Below are 16,925 nucleotides of genomic sequence, written 5' to 3' on the forward strand. Positions count from 1 at the left end.
AACCGGTTTAAAAGGCCCTGCATATCAACAAAGCACTCACTAGGCATCTCCAGCCCCGCCCCACCCTTTCGTTCGCTATAGCTTTCACATACGCTAAGAAATAAATAATAATAATAATAGTCGTACATACCGATCAATCATCTCCTGATCACTCGTTTTATCACCAAACGCCTCAATAATGCGATCCAAGTCATTATTTTATTACTATAATATCTCAAAAAAGCTCTGCAAATGTCTGTGATATTCTGTGAGTGCTGATGCAGTAACAGCCAGCTTGTTTCCTTATGGCCGCCGTTATCTGATGCCAGGGGGAAGTATGACTATTCATGAGATACGTCCTATATTTATTTATTTTTTCGGCTTGTCTTGGCTCCTGTCGCTCCCACTCGGCCATTGAATGGTTTTCTCGGCTTTTTCCGGAGAAAAAACGACTAGAAACCCGTTTTTTGCGTCTTTTTGATGATGTCGGACAGGGTCCGACATTGGACCGGATAGAAATAATTGCAATGTCGGACTAAGTCCGACATAGGACAGCAAAGGGTTAATAAAGGACCTTCTCAAAAAAAGTTCTGTGGCATTGTGTGGGAACGAGGGACTCCAGGCTGTTTTTATCATCCCACACCTTTCATGTAATTACTATTTTTTCCTTTTCTTTCTTTTGAAGAATATAGAGAGCAAAGGTTTGAGGAATCAGCCAGTTGACATGCAGAGAAGATCAGCCGAGGCCAAAGACGACGACCCCATAATTCCGTTTGGGACCCTGCCCACAGTATCCCGTTTCGGGGTGATCTCTCGCACCTCCAAAACTGGGTACCAGACCACCTTCCCAGTGCAGGCCATGGCTTCATCCCAGGGAGCTGCACCCAAACATAGCAGCGCTTCAGGTACTTCCACGGGACTGAGCCGTTACTGCAGCTGAGACATCAAAAAATGTATCTTTCTGTTCACCTTTTAATTATTGAAATCCCCTGCAAAGGTGATATAGTGGAGGCGGTCATACTTCAGTGTCTCGCACTTTACATTATCCAGTTGTCACAAAACTTGGTATTAACGTTATTTAGCACAGGGTATTAACCCTTTGCGGTCCATTTATTCAGCACGTCTCAGGCGCGTCAGGTCCAATTTATTTTCACACGCGCAGTTTATTTTAGATGCGCTGTTTAAAAGTATTTTTTTTCACAGTAAAACAGGTTTAAAAGGCACTGCATATCAACAGGACACTCAGTACTGCATCTCCAGCCCCGCCCCACCCCTCGTTCGCTGTTTTTTTCACATACCTCTTGATAGTAGTGCATACCGATAAATCATCTCCTGATCACTCGTTTTATCACCAAACTCCTCAATAATGCGATCCAAGTCATTATTTTATTACTATAACATCTAAAAAAAGCTCTGCAAATGTCTGTGATATTCTTTGAGCGCTGGATGCAGAAGCAGCTATCTTGTTTGTTTATGTCCGTGTTATCTATGTGATGCCGGGGCTATCTGTATTCATGAGATACGCCCCTTTTTTTACCGGCTTCTCTCGGCTCCTATCGGTCTCACTCGGCCATTGAATGGTTTTCTCGGCTTTTTCCGGAGAAAAAACGACTACAGACCTGTTTTTTGCGTCTTTTTGATGATGTTGGACAGGGTCCGACATTGGACCGGAAAGGGAAAATTGCAATGTCGGACCAGGTCCGACATAGGACCGCAGTGGGTTAAGAATATCAGATTCTGGGGATACAGGGAATGTCATTGTATGTCTGGTCAGCCATCAGTCTCTTGCACTTCTATTTTTGCATTATCAAATTGTGACTAAACATTTCATTGCAGATTCTTATTGTCTGTAATACTGTTCATATGTTACGGTCATCAACTTTTTTTTGTTACATGAACAAGTATAAACATGTTTGCCACCGAATACATTTCAAGCAGTGTTTGTTTTAATATTTGTCCCTGCAGTGTTTTTTTTCATTTTGTGGTTTTGCACTGTGAACTAAAATCCAATGGTCACCACCAGACTAATTTTAATTGTAACCTTAACTAGATTCAAACTCGCCTCTGCACCTCTAAAGGGGTTCTGTCTGTTTTATGTAAAGTTATGCGTTGCATTACCTACAACACCAGATCTGCAGTGGGAAGGGGAGACTGTACAGCTATATGAGTTGTTCTCTTTAAAGTGGTTGCTTTTTTATTCTGCAGCTGAATTCAGCCCTTATACTCATGGAGGCTGGGGAGCGGCCCCTTACCACCAACACCAAAACATGACAACTCAGGGACGCTTCAGTGACAGGTAGGACCATCTTTCTGACAACCACACAAAATCGATTTCGCTGAAATGTTGGCTAAAACAGTTTTCTACTTGTGTTTAACCTGAAATTACGACTCTGCGCAAAACTATTTCGGGAGACACTTTGATGAAATTGTGCATGAACAAGTTTATTATACAGTGCACAGAAAAAAGGATGTATTGAAAATACAGCACTTGTACAATTTCCTGTCAACTTGGACTAACCGTAAACTCAATTTGTTAATTATTGTGTCATGAAATATCAGACACACTGTATTGATACATGTATTGTTGTGGGGTTTGCATGGTACTTGGGTACCTTTCTCAAACAAGTCTGTTGAACCAGGGTGTTCTCAGTAGTGATACAATTGCACACGGTAATGATCTTTTCCATTTCATGGATAGGATGCCAATGCCCCCAGACAGGGAGCAGCTGAAAATTGAGCTCCAACAACTTAATCAGCAGATCAACCAACAGACACAGATCCGTGGAATGGAGGTACTGTAAACTGCATAACACTTCAAACCTAAATACAACGTCTCTCCTTTAATAGGATGGTCCCAGCGCTTCTATTGAAAGCATTGCTTGTTGCTTTGAGAACTCTGCTGTTACAGTACATGGGCAGTGTATAGCTGGGTTTAAAAGAGTTATAACCAAGCCTTTGAAATGATCATTTATATTTTCAGAGATCATTTAGTACCCCTGTTTTGTTTTCACTCATTTAGAAGCCAGTTCATCCAACCACTGCGCTATAAATTATTTTCATCCAACCAAAGTCCTATGTGCAGCACGTATCCTAATATGTTTTGCACAGGAAGTTAATTTATAGTGTGGTAGCTAAAAAATAAAAAAAAAATTGACCCAGCAATATAAGTGAATTCTAATAATATTTTTAAACAAATAAGACATTGTGGTTTAAAACCTTAGACTTTTTATAACAGACTTTTATAACTCATTGCATGTAATATTGGCCCATTTGATTTTAAAAAAAGGAGGTCTGTTAAAAATAAAACCAGAGTGGTTAATTGGTCTTGGGTATGTATGCCTCTATCTAGGTTGATTCATAATTTGCACAGTAGAGGCTGTTACAACTGAGGAACTGTAGGCATCCAGCCTCTTTCTAACTAAACAACCTTATAGTGGGCAAAAGGTAAGACACAGTGTGTCTGTCAGAATTGTTTCCTTTGCATCATCCTCCACGTAATCTCCAGTTTTTACAATGCTCTGACAAATTGTGAATCCCCCTGTAATTTTTGTCTGACTTGCTTTTAATGACATTGACACATACTTTTCTGTTTGACTGAGCCGAGTTTGGTCAATTTGCCCTGAAACCTTTCATATGACCCCTACTTTAATAAGATAGCATAGAACATTTGCTAAAAATACACATCATCATTTTAAATTGTATTACCGTGATAATCAATATTTCACATGTAGTGGAAAGCCTTTCCAATGTCAAACAGAGCTGTAGAACACTTAACATTTGACCTTGCTTGATCCAATTGGGGTTTGTGTTTTGCAGGAAACACAATTAATTGATGTGTGTGCTTTTATTTTGAAGTCTGTTGTCTGTCTTTGACAACATAAAAAACAAATCATACAGTATTATACAATGGCAAGGATCCTTCTCCTATCCATTTGAATGGGCTATGCGATGTATAGCCATGCCGATGCCCAGAGTTCTTTTTAAACATATTTTTGCTAGTTTCAAATTACCTCTTAGCCATAATCGCAATATGACACTCCAGGGTGCGTGTCGTTATAGATACGCGGCTTTGATATCCCACAATAACACACAGCCTGTTGTGTTGTATTGCCTGATCATCACATGCATGAACTATTTGTCATTTTAGGAACAGATTTGGAAGAATGTAATGTTATACACATTTAAGCTAATAATGTTTTCAAAGTAAAAATGTATTGGTTGTAACTTGTAAGTTGTTCATATGATACGATAATCAATAGATTATTCCTCATATTCGTTCATGCTTCACAAATTGGAACTATGAATTAAGGTGTAAAACATCAACTATGAATGCATAAAAAAGAGCTGATCTCTAAAGATGAGCCCATTGTTTTAATGTCCTGGTCTGTCTGTCTGTGTGCTGTGGCACAGTTTTTGCGGTGAGGTGTGATGAGTTGTGTCTGTGCTTGGCCCCCTTCCTTTAGGCTGCTAGTAACACATTGCTGCTGCAAAGGGAGGTGAGCGCACTAGCCACCCAGCCTCCTCCCACGAAGTGGGCAGCAGAGCCGATTTCCAGCGAACAGCTGAGCATGGAACTGCACCAGGTGGAGCGAGAGATTGGCAAGAGAACCAGGGAAATAGCCATGGTGAGTGCATCAAGTACATTTGCAAACCACAAAACAAGGAAGAAACACCTGAATAAGACCTCATGATGCGGCGTCATGCTGAAAGGGGTCTGCAAAGTGTTCTAAAGGGTTCTAAAGGATGTACCACAGCAGTTATTCTGTATTTACTGCAAAATTCAAAAATTGTTCCACTGTTTTAATCCCTGGCCATTCAACCCAATGTAACGTAGTCACTTGGTTTGCTTCTTTTTTGTTGCTCAGTTTCTAGATTTATGTAGGATCTGAAACATTTTATTTCTTTCCAGGAGAGTCAAGCACCTCACGATCAGTATAAAATGAAACCGGCAGAAAATGGACAACCTGAACACAAGGTCCACATGGAGGACCTCTCCCTTGCACTCAGGTATGTGAGAACAGCTGAGCAGCATAAACCTTGTCCTAATATTGGGTAAGACCGCATTAAATTTGTTTAGATAATATGAGCTTCTGTATTCTACATGTTGAGTTCACCAAATCTGGTACTCCTACAGTAACTCAGTGTTTTTGTTGTGTATGGAACTCTGGCAGGACTATCTTCCACATAGTTAAACCAAATTAAACTTCCATTTGTATAGTCTGGTTTGTGCTGCGCTTGAAATAGTAACTAGGATGAACTTGTTGGACTGCTGTTAAGAGAATTCATCAAAGTTATTAAAATTAGGGATGCAATGGTTATGATTTTTCCAAACCAAAACCAACATTTGCATAAAACTCTAAATAGGGCGATACTGACATTTGTTTTTTGTACAGTGAAATGGCAGTTTCAGCACTATGCCAGCAGGCATTTTCGGGAGCTCATCGCACACTTTGTTGCATGTAGACGGTTCATATTCATATCCCTTACTAATTTTAAATCAAAAGTTATGACAAGACCTACCTGATTGATTGCGACAGCCCTCAGTTTGGTTTGTTGATGAAGTGCTGGTGCTTCTAGCACTGCAGGCAGACGCACACACTCAGCCTGCGTATCCTAACCTGAAACCTTTTGTTAAAATGCATCCTAAAGCCCGGGACAGACAGGCGCGGCACCGCTGGGCATTTTCAGTGTGATGCCGCTAGTCCTGGGACACACAGGAGCGGTATGCACTATGCGACTGACTATTCTTACAATATAGAAAAATTGAATGCTACAGTACCACACCGTAGGCTATGTACTAGAATGTAATTTACATTATGGCCAAAAGTTTTGCATCACCTAGTAGAATATTAGGATACAGACATAAAAAAAAAAACCTATATGTACATAATTTCGGTATTTTATTTAACATCATGCAATCTAAGAAACTTCAAAATGGTGTCTCAAAAGTCTACTGGAAACTACAATACTAGTACATTATTTCATGTTAGATTTCGAAATGTCACATTTTTCAGTTTTTGGAAAACTACAAAGCGATATGTAATTTAAATATGTCAGCGTAACATTATTAAATCTATAGGGTGTGATGCAAAACTTTTGGCCATAGCTGTAATACCCCCCATATAATCTACTAAATAAAAACACTGGTTTGTTTTTCAAAGTTTTTTTTTTTTTTTCTGTCATCTATATGCAGGTGTATGAAATGAGTGATCAGCTTAGCAAAGAAACATACCTAACAGTGGGCAGCAGTGTGGAGTAGTGGTTAGGGCTTTGGACTCTTGACTGGAGGGTCGTGGGTTCAATCCCAGGTGGGGGACATTGCTGCTGTACCCTTGAGCAAGGTACTTTACCTAGACAACAGTTTCATTCATGATTTTTCTTGGCAAGCGTTGTCAGCACTTGGCTGTGATTGGTTAATCCACCGACGGTACCATGTGGCAGCCAGAAAAAATACGCTCAACGTCACCACGGGACTAGCGGGATCGTCCCGCGCTGATCTGTCCAACACCTTATGAAAGCAACAGAAGCGATACAGGCTGCAAAATGCCTTGCGTGCTGTCTGTCCCAGGCTTAAGAAGTGAAAACCTGAAGCTGGAAGTTTTCCAATTAAAATATAAAGTGGAGTCTGTCGCGTCTGTTAAACTACTTTATGTAGACCTAATACAAAATTAAGCAATGATGCTAAACTGACTAAATCAGCCGAAGTATTGAATGCATGTATTGATATTAGTTTAGTTTGTCTGAAACTTTGTTGCTGCATTCTATCGACATATTGATTGAATTCAAGTGTAAGGGCCTTATCCATAGAGTCACATGTATCCTTATCCATAGAGTCGCATGTATCCTTATCCAGAGTCACATGTATCCAGTCGCATGTATCCTTATCCATAGAGTTGCATGTATCCTTATCCATAGAGTCGCATGTATCCTTATCCATAGAGTCGCATGTATCCTTATCCATAGAGTCGCATGTATCCTTATCCATAGAGTCGCATGTATCGCATGAGCTGCAGTTCACTCACACAGGATTTGCCACTTGCAACCGACCATGTGACAGGAAAATAATAAACCAAAAAAAGAATGTTTAATGTCTATTAATCCACTATTTTATTATTTCTACATTGTGTCTAATTGTAAAATCCATTGGTATGAGTGTTGCAGTAACAGCTGAAAGAGTTGATACAAATCTGGATCGATTTATAAGTGACTTGCATCCCTAATTAAACTTGTAATAGGAATCAACAAATTTAACCCTAGTCACAATCTCATGCCGAGGACACATTAGGAAATTGGTTTGGGTCAGAGAATAGGGTAGTGAGGAGTGTATTGAATAGCTTACCAAGCCATACTGCTGTTTTCTGTTTAATAGCTGACTAGATGACGTTGCCAGGTCAATCAGCTACTAGGATACACTGACACAACCAGAAATTATTAATTTAGCTATTTTTGCTAAAAGTAAGCTGGGGACAACTCCTGAATAATCCAGTTTAAGAATGGCTGAATATACTGTAAAGCCATAAATATTTGCAAACCTTTTATTGTGTGTTTTGTATATGAAAAAAAAAAAAAAAAAGCAAACGCTTTTGGAATGAATATCAAATTGGTCGCAAATATTTATGGCTTTACAGTATTCAAGGCCTGTTTTGGGTGTGTGTTTTTCCACAGCTGTCGTATTGTCATCACACACATTCTTTACCTGAATTGTTTTGGTTTCTTCTCAATTTTCAGCGAAGGCGCGAATGGATCCAGCTTGGTCCAAGACAGTAGTATGAATTCTCTGTCCAGCAAGACCTCCTCCCTGAGCCTGTCTGCAGACTCCACCAGCAGTTCTGAGCTGCAGGTGAATGGTGTCGGCCACTCCTCCTCATAAGAGATCGTGCTGCTCGCTGACAAGGCACAGCACCTCCACACAGTGAAGATGTGGTAACATGTTTCCTCCAAATAGAGTCATATTTTTTCACCACTACCCCTCTGGGAAAGAGGGAAGGTATTGAGCAGCATGTCTCAAATCCTGTACAAATTTGTCGAAGAAGAACACACTCCACCCTATTAATTGCTGTAGAACGGGTAGAAAATGTCAGCAGAAGAAATTGAAGCTCTTCCACGCCCTCTGCTTCGTTTAGGCTCTTTTAACACATTTAAGCTACATTATTTATATAAAAAACATATAGTTCAGTCTCCCATTGTGGGTGGGGTGTTCTTGGCAATACAGTAGATAAACGCACGTCTTCATTTTATTTAGAAATACGCAGTATCTGCAGTGAATTTAAGATTTTATTTTTTTTTTGTTCTGTGAATGAACTTTAATTTTAATATAACTGAGCGCTTTCAGTCTCAGGGCAGATAGATATTACACTGTTTGTTTTTGTTCAATGCATTTAAAATTGAAAATAGCTTAAGAAGCAGTTCTGTTGGTTACTTTATTATATGCCTAGATACCTGTACCCCAACTAGAGTTTCACAAAACTAGAGCTGATACAGAAACTGTCTGCAAATCATTCTTTTGATAACTTAAAATTGCATTAATAGACTCTTAAATTTAGTGTGTTTTGAAAATGAAATAACGCTAGTCACCCAGGACGGTACTATGCTTACAACTGAATCTTTTTAAACTTTTGGTTAATTTATTCACTTGTTTTTTTTATTTTTGTCAAAACAAACCTGGATATGCTTCTATGTTGAAGCCACTAAATAGCTGGTAAATTATAAATAGCCACACTTAATAAGAAACAAAATATATTAAAACTAATAAGAAACAAAATATATTAAAACTAATATTGTCGGTGATCATTATTACTACAGTGGTTGAGATCTTGATGTAAACTTGTAATGAACGAAGTCACGTAGACAAACATCAGTGTTATAAGTTGAAATGTTTGTCTACTTGACTTTCTTAGGAATTATATTGCTGCAACTGGACTTGAGGAATTGTAGCTTTGAGAATGAGGCCTTTTATAATAAAAGGCTGAACATGCTCCACACAAAAAATAAAATTTTAGGTAAAACTTTAGAAGGGAAACCCCTGGGTATGTAATAGGTAACCACTGTACTTGGCTTGGTTTTGAATTGAGTCTGGTTGAAACCAGACTCCCAGTTTAAATCAGCCACCTTTGTCAACTGTGCTGTACACAGGGCACAACATAGTGTTTTCCAAGACCTACTTAACAACAAACAATACTGCTTTTAATATCCTACATACAAGGTCTTGCATCTTGCAGTACTGTATATAATGAATCTCCAAGGCCATTAAGTCTGGCTTGAGCATTAGCAATGTTCCAGTTAATTTTTTAATTTAAGGACTATGGCAACCAACTATCCACCAGAAGAGCTGCATATGAATCTCCTTATGCTAAAGAATAGTCCACATGAGTAGCAGGTAATGGAAAACAGCTAGGACGTGTAGGATATCCAGGTATCTTATGCACCGTGTACACAAGTAATCATCTTCAGTAGTAAAGCTGGCAGCACCCCCACGCAAAGCCCCCTGTTAAGAAAGACATGACTAGCCACGGCAAAATACTGTTTCACATTGAATTAGATCTGATGGGCGTGGCCAGTCTGCAAATTTGCAACACTATTGGCTTGGAATTCAAGCTTTTTTTTTTTTTTTTTTAAAAGCAAAATAAAAACTTTAGAAGTTATATATTCTTGAAAAAAAGCAGCTGTTGTTGGTGTGCTGATCTTGTGAGGCGAACAACAAGAAACATATTATCATCCAAATCACAAATAGTTTACATATTTATATATTTGAGTTGCTTGTGTGAGTATTTGTATTAACAGCGAATGGATCTCTAGACCTATCAAGCAAAATGTGCCACACCTTGTTGTGTAATTAGTACATGACCAGTTTTGCTTTGAACAGTTAGTTTTAGAGTTTCAATATTATTTAAAATCATAAGGTTTTGCCATATTTGACTTGATGAAACTATGATTTAAGAATCCTACATTAATAAAGCTTTACCTGGGTCTTTGCTTCAAAAATAGGCTGATTTTTTAGGCTGATTAAACAGCAATATGGTTACTTCTGTAACCTATAGTCCATTGAACTGTTTACAAGTGAACAACCTATGGGACTGTTTAAAATTACACAGCTTTCATCACTCTTTGCAAATACACTGAGTGTTCCATCAGTCCAGCTCCTCCCATTACCAAAACTTAAGCGAACAGGATCAGATTAGCCCTGCTCCCTCCTGTATACTTTTACACATTTTGAGATTTACAATTCAACCAACCAGTCCAGGGTCTTGAATGTGAGTGTATGTGTAGTGTACTCCCAAAATTCCTTTTTATTCAGAATAATGTTGGAGCGAATAAACATTTTAATGCCCAGTCTCAGTCGAGCTCAGTTCTAATGAGTAAGGCTGGAGCTGGCATTTATATTGATCTCTGGTAACCATGTAGCAAACAGCGACCTTGACCACTCTATCAAAAACCAAAAGCCTTTATCACTTGCTTTTCAGTGCCAGCCTGGAAAGATTGATTCTGCAGTTGCTGAAATGGGAAGTGTATAGAAATCCTGAAAAAAAAAATACAAAGAGAAATAACAGTGTGTGTTTTTTTTAAATAGGATGTGTAGTAGTACAGAACAAAGGTTTTGTAGACCAGAGCAGGTTGCACCATTGTTCTTTCAGTGTTTATTTGGTTCTTTTGACTTTAAACAGCCACCAACAGCTGCTCCTGCACTGAACTCTAAATTGTAATGTGTGTTTTTTTTTTTTTTTGATAACTTCTGTGAAGTTGCATGGTTTTTTAAATTTTTTTTAACAGACTAGGTTATTGCTAATCCTTTTGGGGGGGGGGGGGAGCTTCTGGGATTTAACCCTGCCAGCTAGCAAATGAGTAAGCGAGTGGGACTTTAAACAGAACTACATTTCTATACACAAGTAATTCTTCTCAAAGTTTCTAAAGGTTGCTAAAGATTTGGGCTTTGTGTCTAACAGGCAAAAAGGTTGACTGATGCCCCCGTTACCCCCTACCTCTGCATACATTCAGAGCTCTTACATTCACAAACCTGCAACAATCCCGTGATTGAAAAAACAATAACACAGTGATACCACTATTTCAGTTCATAGACGGGTATTTTATTTGTAATTCTTATTAGTAACCAACTAAGAAATCTACAAGGCAGAGAATACAAGGCACTTTAACATGTGATACAATTATTATAATCTTCAAAAAATACATTGTCCAGTTTGTAGTTGTAGGATACATCCACTCATAAACCCTGCATTAAAGATGGAACCTTTGAGCTTGGCAGCACCAGTCCTTCATAATATTGTGTCCAGTTTGGATAGACTTGCAATCTTAGAAAGTTTCAAATATCCAGACCACTATTTCACAGCAACTTGATATAATCCACATGTGTATAAGTGAGATCTGTGACGTATTGCCTCAATGTTGTCCATTGCCATTTGCTGTACCTGTTTTAGACAGATTGTGATGATGTTGCCATTTGTTCCAGAAACTACGCGTTTGACCAAGGACCGACAATGCTCATAGCCAGATGCTATTGACAGAAGCTCCCTAGTTATGTTTCTATGGAAACCTTTGCGGTGAGCACTTTGCTGCATCTGCTAACATGCACATTTTCTGGAGTCATGGCTATTGGTTACATTAAATATACAGACACATAGCTAGGAAACCATAAAGATCAGGTTAATGTGCTTTTTTGTTTGAATTGTTCTTCCACTGTACAATATTTCAAACATAGAGACTACCACTTTGATAGCAGTATTGTATAAATAACAAGCCCCCTTCTGATACACATTTGAAGCTATGTTTTTCCTTAGAGACGGACCTTGGCATACAAACTATAAAGCACAGCTTCCTAGTCTTTAGCATTCAGATCTGTTGTAGAACTGTAAGACTGTACTATTCATGACATTTAAGACTTTTGTAAAGATACATTACAAGTTCTGTGTTCCCGTAACTTTTTTCTTTTTTGTCTACATTCAAACCTCACAAAGCAGATCTGTAGGGGTGACTAGTATCGGAGATGGAACATTCATTTGCATCTCAAATCTGGGTTCTAATCGATGGTCCCTATCATTTGCATATCCTAAAATGATCTGTCATAGATGGTGACAAGGTAGTTCCATTCCCCTTGGTCTGGTCTACTGTATTAAGATGTCACATGGCCGCTGGTGTCAAATGTGCTCTTAGTATGTGCTTATGAGAAGTGAAGATTGGTTTGTGTGCATTACATGTATGTTCATTAGTGCACTGTTTCACATTGGGGGGGTGGGGGACGACTACATTTTGACTAGGTGGGCAACTTTGGTTCCAGTGGCCACTATTATTATTATTATTATTATTATTATTATTATTATTATTATTATTATTATTATTATTATTATTATTATTATTATTATTATTATTATTAGTTGTTTATTTAGCAGACGCCTTTATCCAAGGGGACTTACAGAGACTAGGGTGTGTGAACTGTGCATCAGCTGCAAAGTCACTTACGACTACGTCTCACCCGAAAGATAGAGCACAAGGAGGTTAAGTGACTTGCTCAGGGTCACACAATGAGTCAGTGGCTGAGGTGGGATTTGAACCAGGGACATCCTGGTAACAAGCCCTTTTCTTTAACCACTGGACCACACAGCCTCACTACAAGTCAAATTAAAAATGAAGACAGTTTAATTACAGCATAGTTTGAACAAAGACCTTCACTGGAAGGTTGTTACCCATCCTTTTGAGTCCAGCTAAGGTCATACAGCCAAACAGAAGTGGCTGGCCCAGTAGGCTAGACCAACAGCATAAGTCCAATGGAATCTCAGCAGAAAAGTTATCATTGAAGATAGGAGGTCAAAGCTCATCCAGACTTAAGCTTGAGCCCAGTTTCTGCTTTCAGCTAGTAACAACCTTTTAAGAGTGTAAACACTCAAGTTTAAAAAATGTACATTTTGGTACAGTTTCCAGTTCTGCTTCACTCCGATGTGTCTGTCATATTCTAGACCCATATATATATATATATATATATATATATATATATATATATATATATATATATATATATATATATATATATATATATATATATAAATAATGGTCTCTCGAGACAGTGTGCGATCTTAAGCACCGTTTTTGGTGGAACTTCTTTCAAGTATAATCTCTGTAATATTATTATTGTTATTATTGCTTGGGACAGAGCTATTGGCACTTAAGCAATTGTAAAGATTGGATGCGAGAGAGCCCTGCAAAGACACCACATTCAAACCTTTCAGATGAAGTGAGGCTATAGAATGAAACCAGCCTCTTTGTTGACAGTGCATAGCAGGAACGATCACACCCATATTCTGAGCTTAAACACAAACTCCCTGATTCAGTCTTAGTTAGAATCTGGGCCCAACTCATGAACAGTGGTTGATCCAGACTTTTGGCAAATTAATCTTAATGTTAAATCAAAATTTAGCAGAAAACAGGGATGTCAGACCAGAGCGCATCCAGAATTCAACCTGGTCCAGTTGGCTTGAGGTATTGGGCGATCTTTCTTGGTAAATGTGCCTTTAGGCAGGCTCTTGACTATATTTAAGGTTTGAGTACATAACACCTGTAAATAAATATAACCTGCAACTGTTAATATACTCGCTTTGAGTAAGCATTTATATTAAATGATCTCTACAAATCAGTAATGCAGTGATCTGTAACTGGTTGCCAATGCAAAGCTGAACGTCTCTTATCCTTTCATAAGTAAAGGAGTGCCAGACTTGTAACGTTTTGTTTACTTAGCCAAATCTCTAGTTTAATGTAAGGCTGTACTGTATTGAATGTTCTGTGTATTCAGGTATTGTCACAAACTCACCATGGTTTATTAAGCCGATTGAAACCACATCATGGTTGATGAAGTCATGGTTTTAATGCCTTCCTTGTAGTGCGGTCAGGGGGACTGAAGGTAGAGCGTGCTAAATCTGTTAACTGGATGTAGCATCGCTGTTTTTTAGTCCATAATACATAAGCATGGGTAAACACAACCGCCAAAAAAAAAAAGTAATGAAATGTATGAATTGTACCTAAAGATAAGAGCATGCATCCTGTAATTTTAGCATTGTTTATTGAGAAATGCTCACAGTCATGGCATTTTGTAAAACTTTTCTATTTTAAAGTAGTTGTAGCTAACAAAATGATCCCATCAATGTTGCCTATTTTGCACTTGCATTAGATACACAGGTCAAATGTGCAGTTTTTAAAGAAGCATGGGTTACAGCAAACTTTAAAATGTTCATTTTAAAAGATGGCTTCTGGTACTCAAAGTTAAAGAAAGTTTGCTTTGCCTGCCAGGAAGTCTTTTACTGCTTGGTCAGTGCACCCCAGTAGTACATAAGGATAACCCAGGATTTCTTTAACCTAGAGTAGTACCAGATATAATGTTCTAAAATAAAATAAATGTTCAGTATAATGTATTTTTTTTTCCACAAAACTGTACATTTGACATCCAAATAATGAATCGATGTGCATGGCAGAGAAAATGTATGTAATTATTTTGTTAACTACAAGTACTTTAATTGGCTTCTTTGAATTTACCTGGGAGATCAGGAAGAGGTATGGCCTGGGTGACTACTCTTGATTTAATGGGTCCTCCCTGCATCCTTTTATTTCAAATCTTAGAATAAAGTAGGGCTTTTATCAAATGTAACAAGTAGTATGCCGTCCCATGACACTACCCTTTTAAAGGGAATATTTTAATCATTAAAATACTAAGTTATTTAAGGATTATGGAATGTAATTTGTTGTTAGCTACTAAACAAATACCCAGAATACCAACTTCTCTTTCCATTCTTGGGGTAAGAAATATGAAGTTGTATCTGATAGGTTAGTCTGCCATTTTGCTCCCAGCTAACTAACCTGCAATGGTGCAAATGACTGTTTACTGATCCGCTGTCTGTTTGATTTCAGTTGTACATCTGTGTTATTGATAATCAAAGCATTTGTATTTACCTTGGGTCCCTGACTGCTGTGGTTTCATATGGAATGGCTTTAAAAAGAGATACACATACATAGATATCATCTTGGGAGACACTGGTCAGTGACAGATACAAACAGGCTCCAAAATATATATCAACATCTCTGAAATGTAATGTTAGTTGTGCCAGGCTGCCTCTTTAAGAACCTAGTAAAGATGTATTGATATTTTCAACCACAACTTCAACTAAATGCATCTCTCTAAATCACAGCCCATTAGCAATGGTGATGGCTCTTAAATGAGCCTCTAAAGGTTTTTAAAGTCTAGGAAGGGAGCTCCATTTTCCCACTAAATAATGTGCTAAAAGCTTTAGGCTTTTTAACCATGTTTTTTTAGTATCTTGGTTAATCAAATACAGATTATCACAACAAACAAGCAAAAAATATATATTCTGAAAACTCTGGTAAACTAAAAATGTCACCATTGATTTGTTTTGGGGAAATAATTCAATTTGATAAATCTGTTAAGGGCAGGCCCAGAGCTGAGCATTTGCTTCCCAAGATGGCTTCCTTTGCTACTCTTTATGTTCCTCTAGGAATCATTCTGCCTACATGCAAACTGCATTCATTGTAACAAGATTGGGCTGTTTTTTGCTGCATTCTTTAAATTGTATTCCTAATATTGGGAATGTAATTCCTTTTGATGATTACTCCCAAATTATCTTGTAATAGACTGCTTAAATTAAGGTACAAATTTAAAAATTCAAATTGTTCGTTTTTATATTACACTCCATTTAAGGAATGTTTAGAACCATCTTTCTCCAAATATGGATGTAGCTGTTATACTTTTTTTTCTTTGTAAAAGAATTCACTGTGTGAAAATTGGTTTGCATTTTTGTATAATACAATAATATGCTTTTGTTTGGGGGGGGGGGGTTAACTAACTGGAAGTTTAAGAGAAAAAAAAACCTGTGAAAATAAAATTTGTAACTGATGTAACAGTGATTCTTTACTGGCAGGGACTGTGATTAAATAACATTGTAAGTCAATGCTTGTGTGTTTGTCTTCATTTGTTTTAAACCCCCAGTTTAGAAGATGGTATGCAGCACATCATCTGTCACTGTCCACTTGCACGTGCAATTCTCAAGTTGTTACAACACAGTATTGCCATTAAATAAATAGAAACATGTCAGAAACATGTATCAATGGCAATGAATTCCTTCATGAAAATTGAATAAGTGGTATTAAAGACGTAGAAGTAATTGGGTAAGCACATTATAATGACTGATTGGCACTAAGTTAAATAAGCTATTGTGTTCTCAGGTGGACAAATGTATGGACAGAGCGACCCCACCCCCATATATCACCAGAATCTATACTCTCAATAACTTATACTAAATAAAGTTAATACCAAGTTTCAACATAATCGGACAGGCGGTTTTCCAGATATATGGAAAAATATGAAGTCTGATATATAGAGAGAGATGATAGGCTAACAGTTTAGTTGTTTCCTATGAGATCTTATAAGCTTCTGATGGTCAGGGTCATCTGAAGAACTTCAGAGCTTAACTAATAGTTTCCATTGAACTAGTTAGGGTGGCTAAATAATTTCTTAAATGCACTGCCTACCCCACTGCTAAAGCTCTACAAACCTAAACAGAAATATTGACCTCGCAAAGCATCAGCTAAAGGAATCCCAGCCGCACAGTGAATAGTAGATGCTCTGCTGCTTTCCTGTGAGCAGGCCCTGGAGCCACATTTAGGATCATCTGCACCAAATGTATTTCTATAAAATAGATATGAGATGGCAGCAAGTAATTCCCCTGTCTGCAGGCTGAATTCCTAGAATGAAAATTACATTTTGTTAACACCCTTTAGTTCAGAAGGATTCAGGACTGTATGCAGTGATCGTGTTTTAGCTCCAAGGATGTTTTAGCGTGATCTTGTAAGCTTTTTTCCTCACTGCACTTTTCAGCATCCTTCTCATTATGCATCTTCCCAGCTTATAAAAAAAAATTAGGAGGACACCGGTTCCTAGT

General features: G+C 38.0%; 1 protein-coding gene across 5 annotated transcripts in view; it reads left to right on the plus strand.

Annotated features, from left to right (window-relative positions):
* Window positions 1-15,935, plus strand: part of LOC117417086 (roquin-1-like) — a 130,111-nt gene extending 114,176 nt beyond the window's left edge. For 4 of the 5 annotated variants that reach the window (XM_059034680.1, XM_059034681.1, XM_034028826.3 and 1 more), the window contains 6 exons: window positions 665-884; window positions 2,185-2,275; window positions 2,678-2,771; window positions 4,443-4,604; window positions 4,889-5,031; window positions 7,708-15,935. In XM_059034680.1, the coding sequence (XP_058890663.1) occupies window positions 665-884; window positions 2,185-2,275; window positions 2,678-2,771; window positions 4,443-4,604; window positions 4,889-5,031; window positions 7,708-7,849 (852 nt within the window). In that variant the 3' untranslated portion in view covers window positions 7,850-15,935. The remainder of the gene's footprint in view (window positions 1-664; window positions 885-2,184; window positions 2,276-2,677; window positions 2,772-4,442; window positions 4,605-4,888; window positions 5,032-7,707) is intronic. The other variant, XM_034028827.3, reaches the window with a different exon arrangement.
* Window positions 15,936-16,925: the final 990 nt, after the last annotated feature.

Source organism: Acipenser ruthenus, chromosome 12 (genome assembly GCF_902713425.1).
Source record: "Acipenser ruthenus chromosome 12, fAciRut3.2 maternal haplotype, whole genome shotgun sequence".
NCBI lineage: Eukaryota > Metazoa > Chordata > Actinopteri > Acipenseriformes > Acipenseridae > Acipenser > Acipenser ruthenus.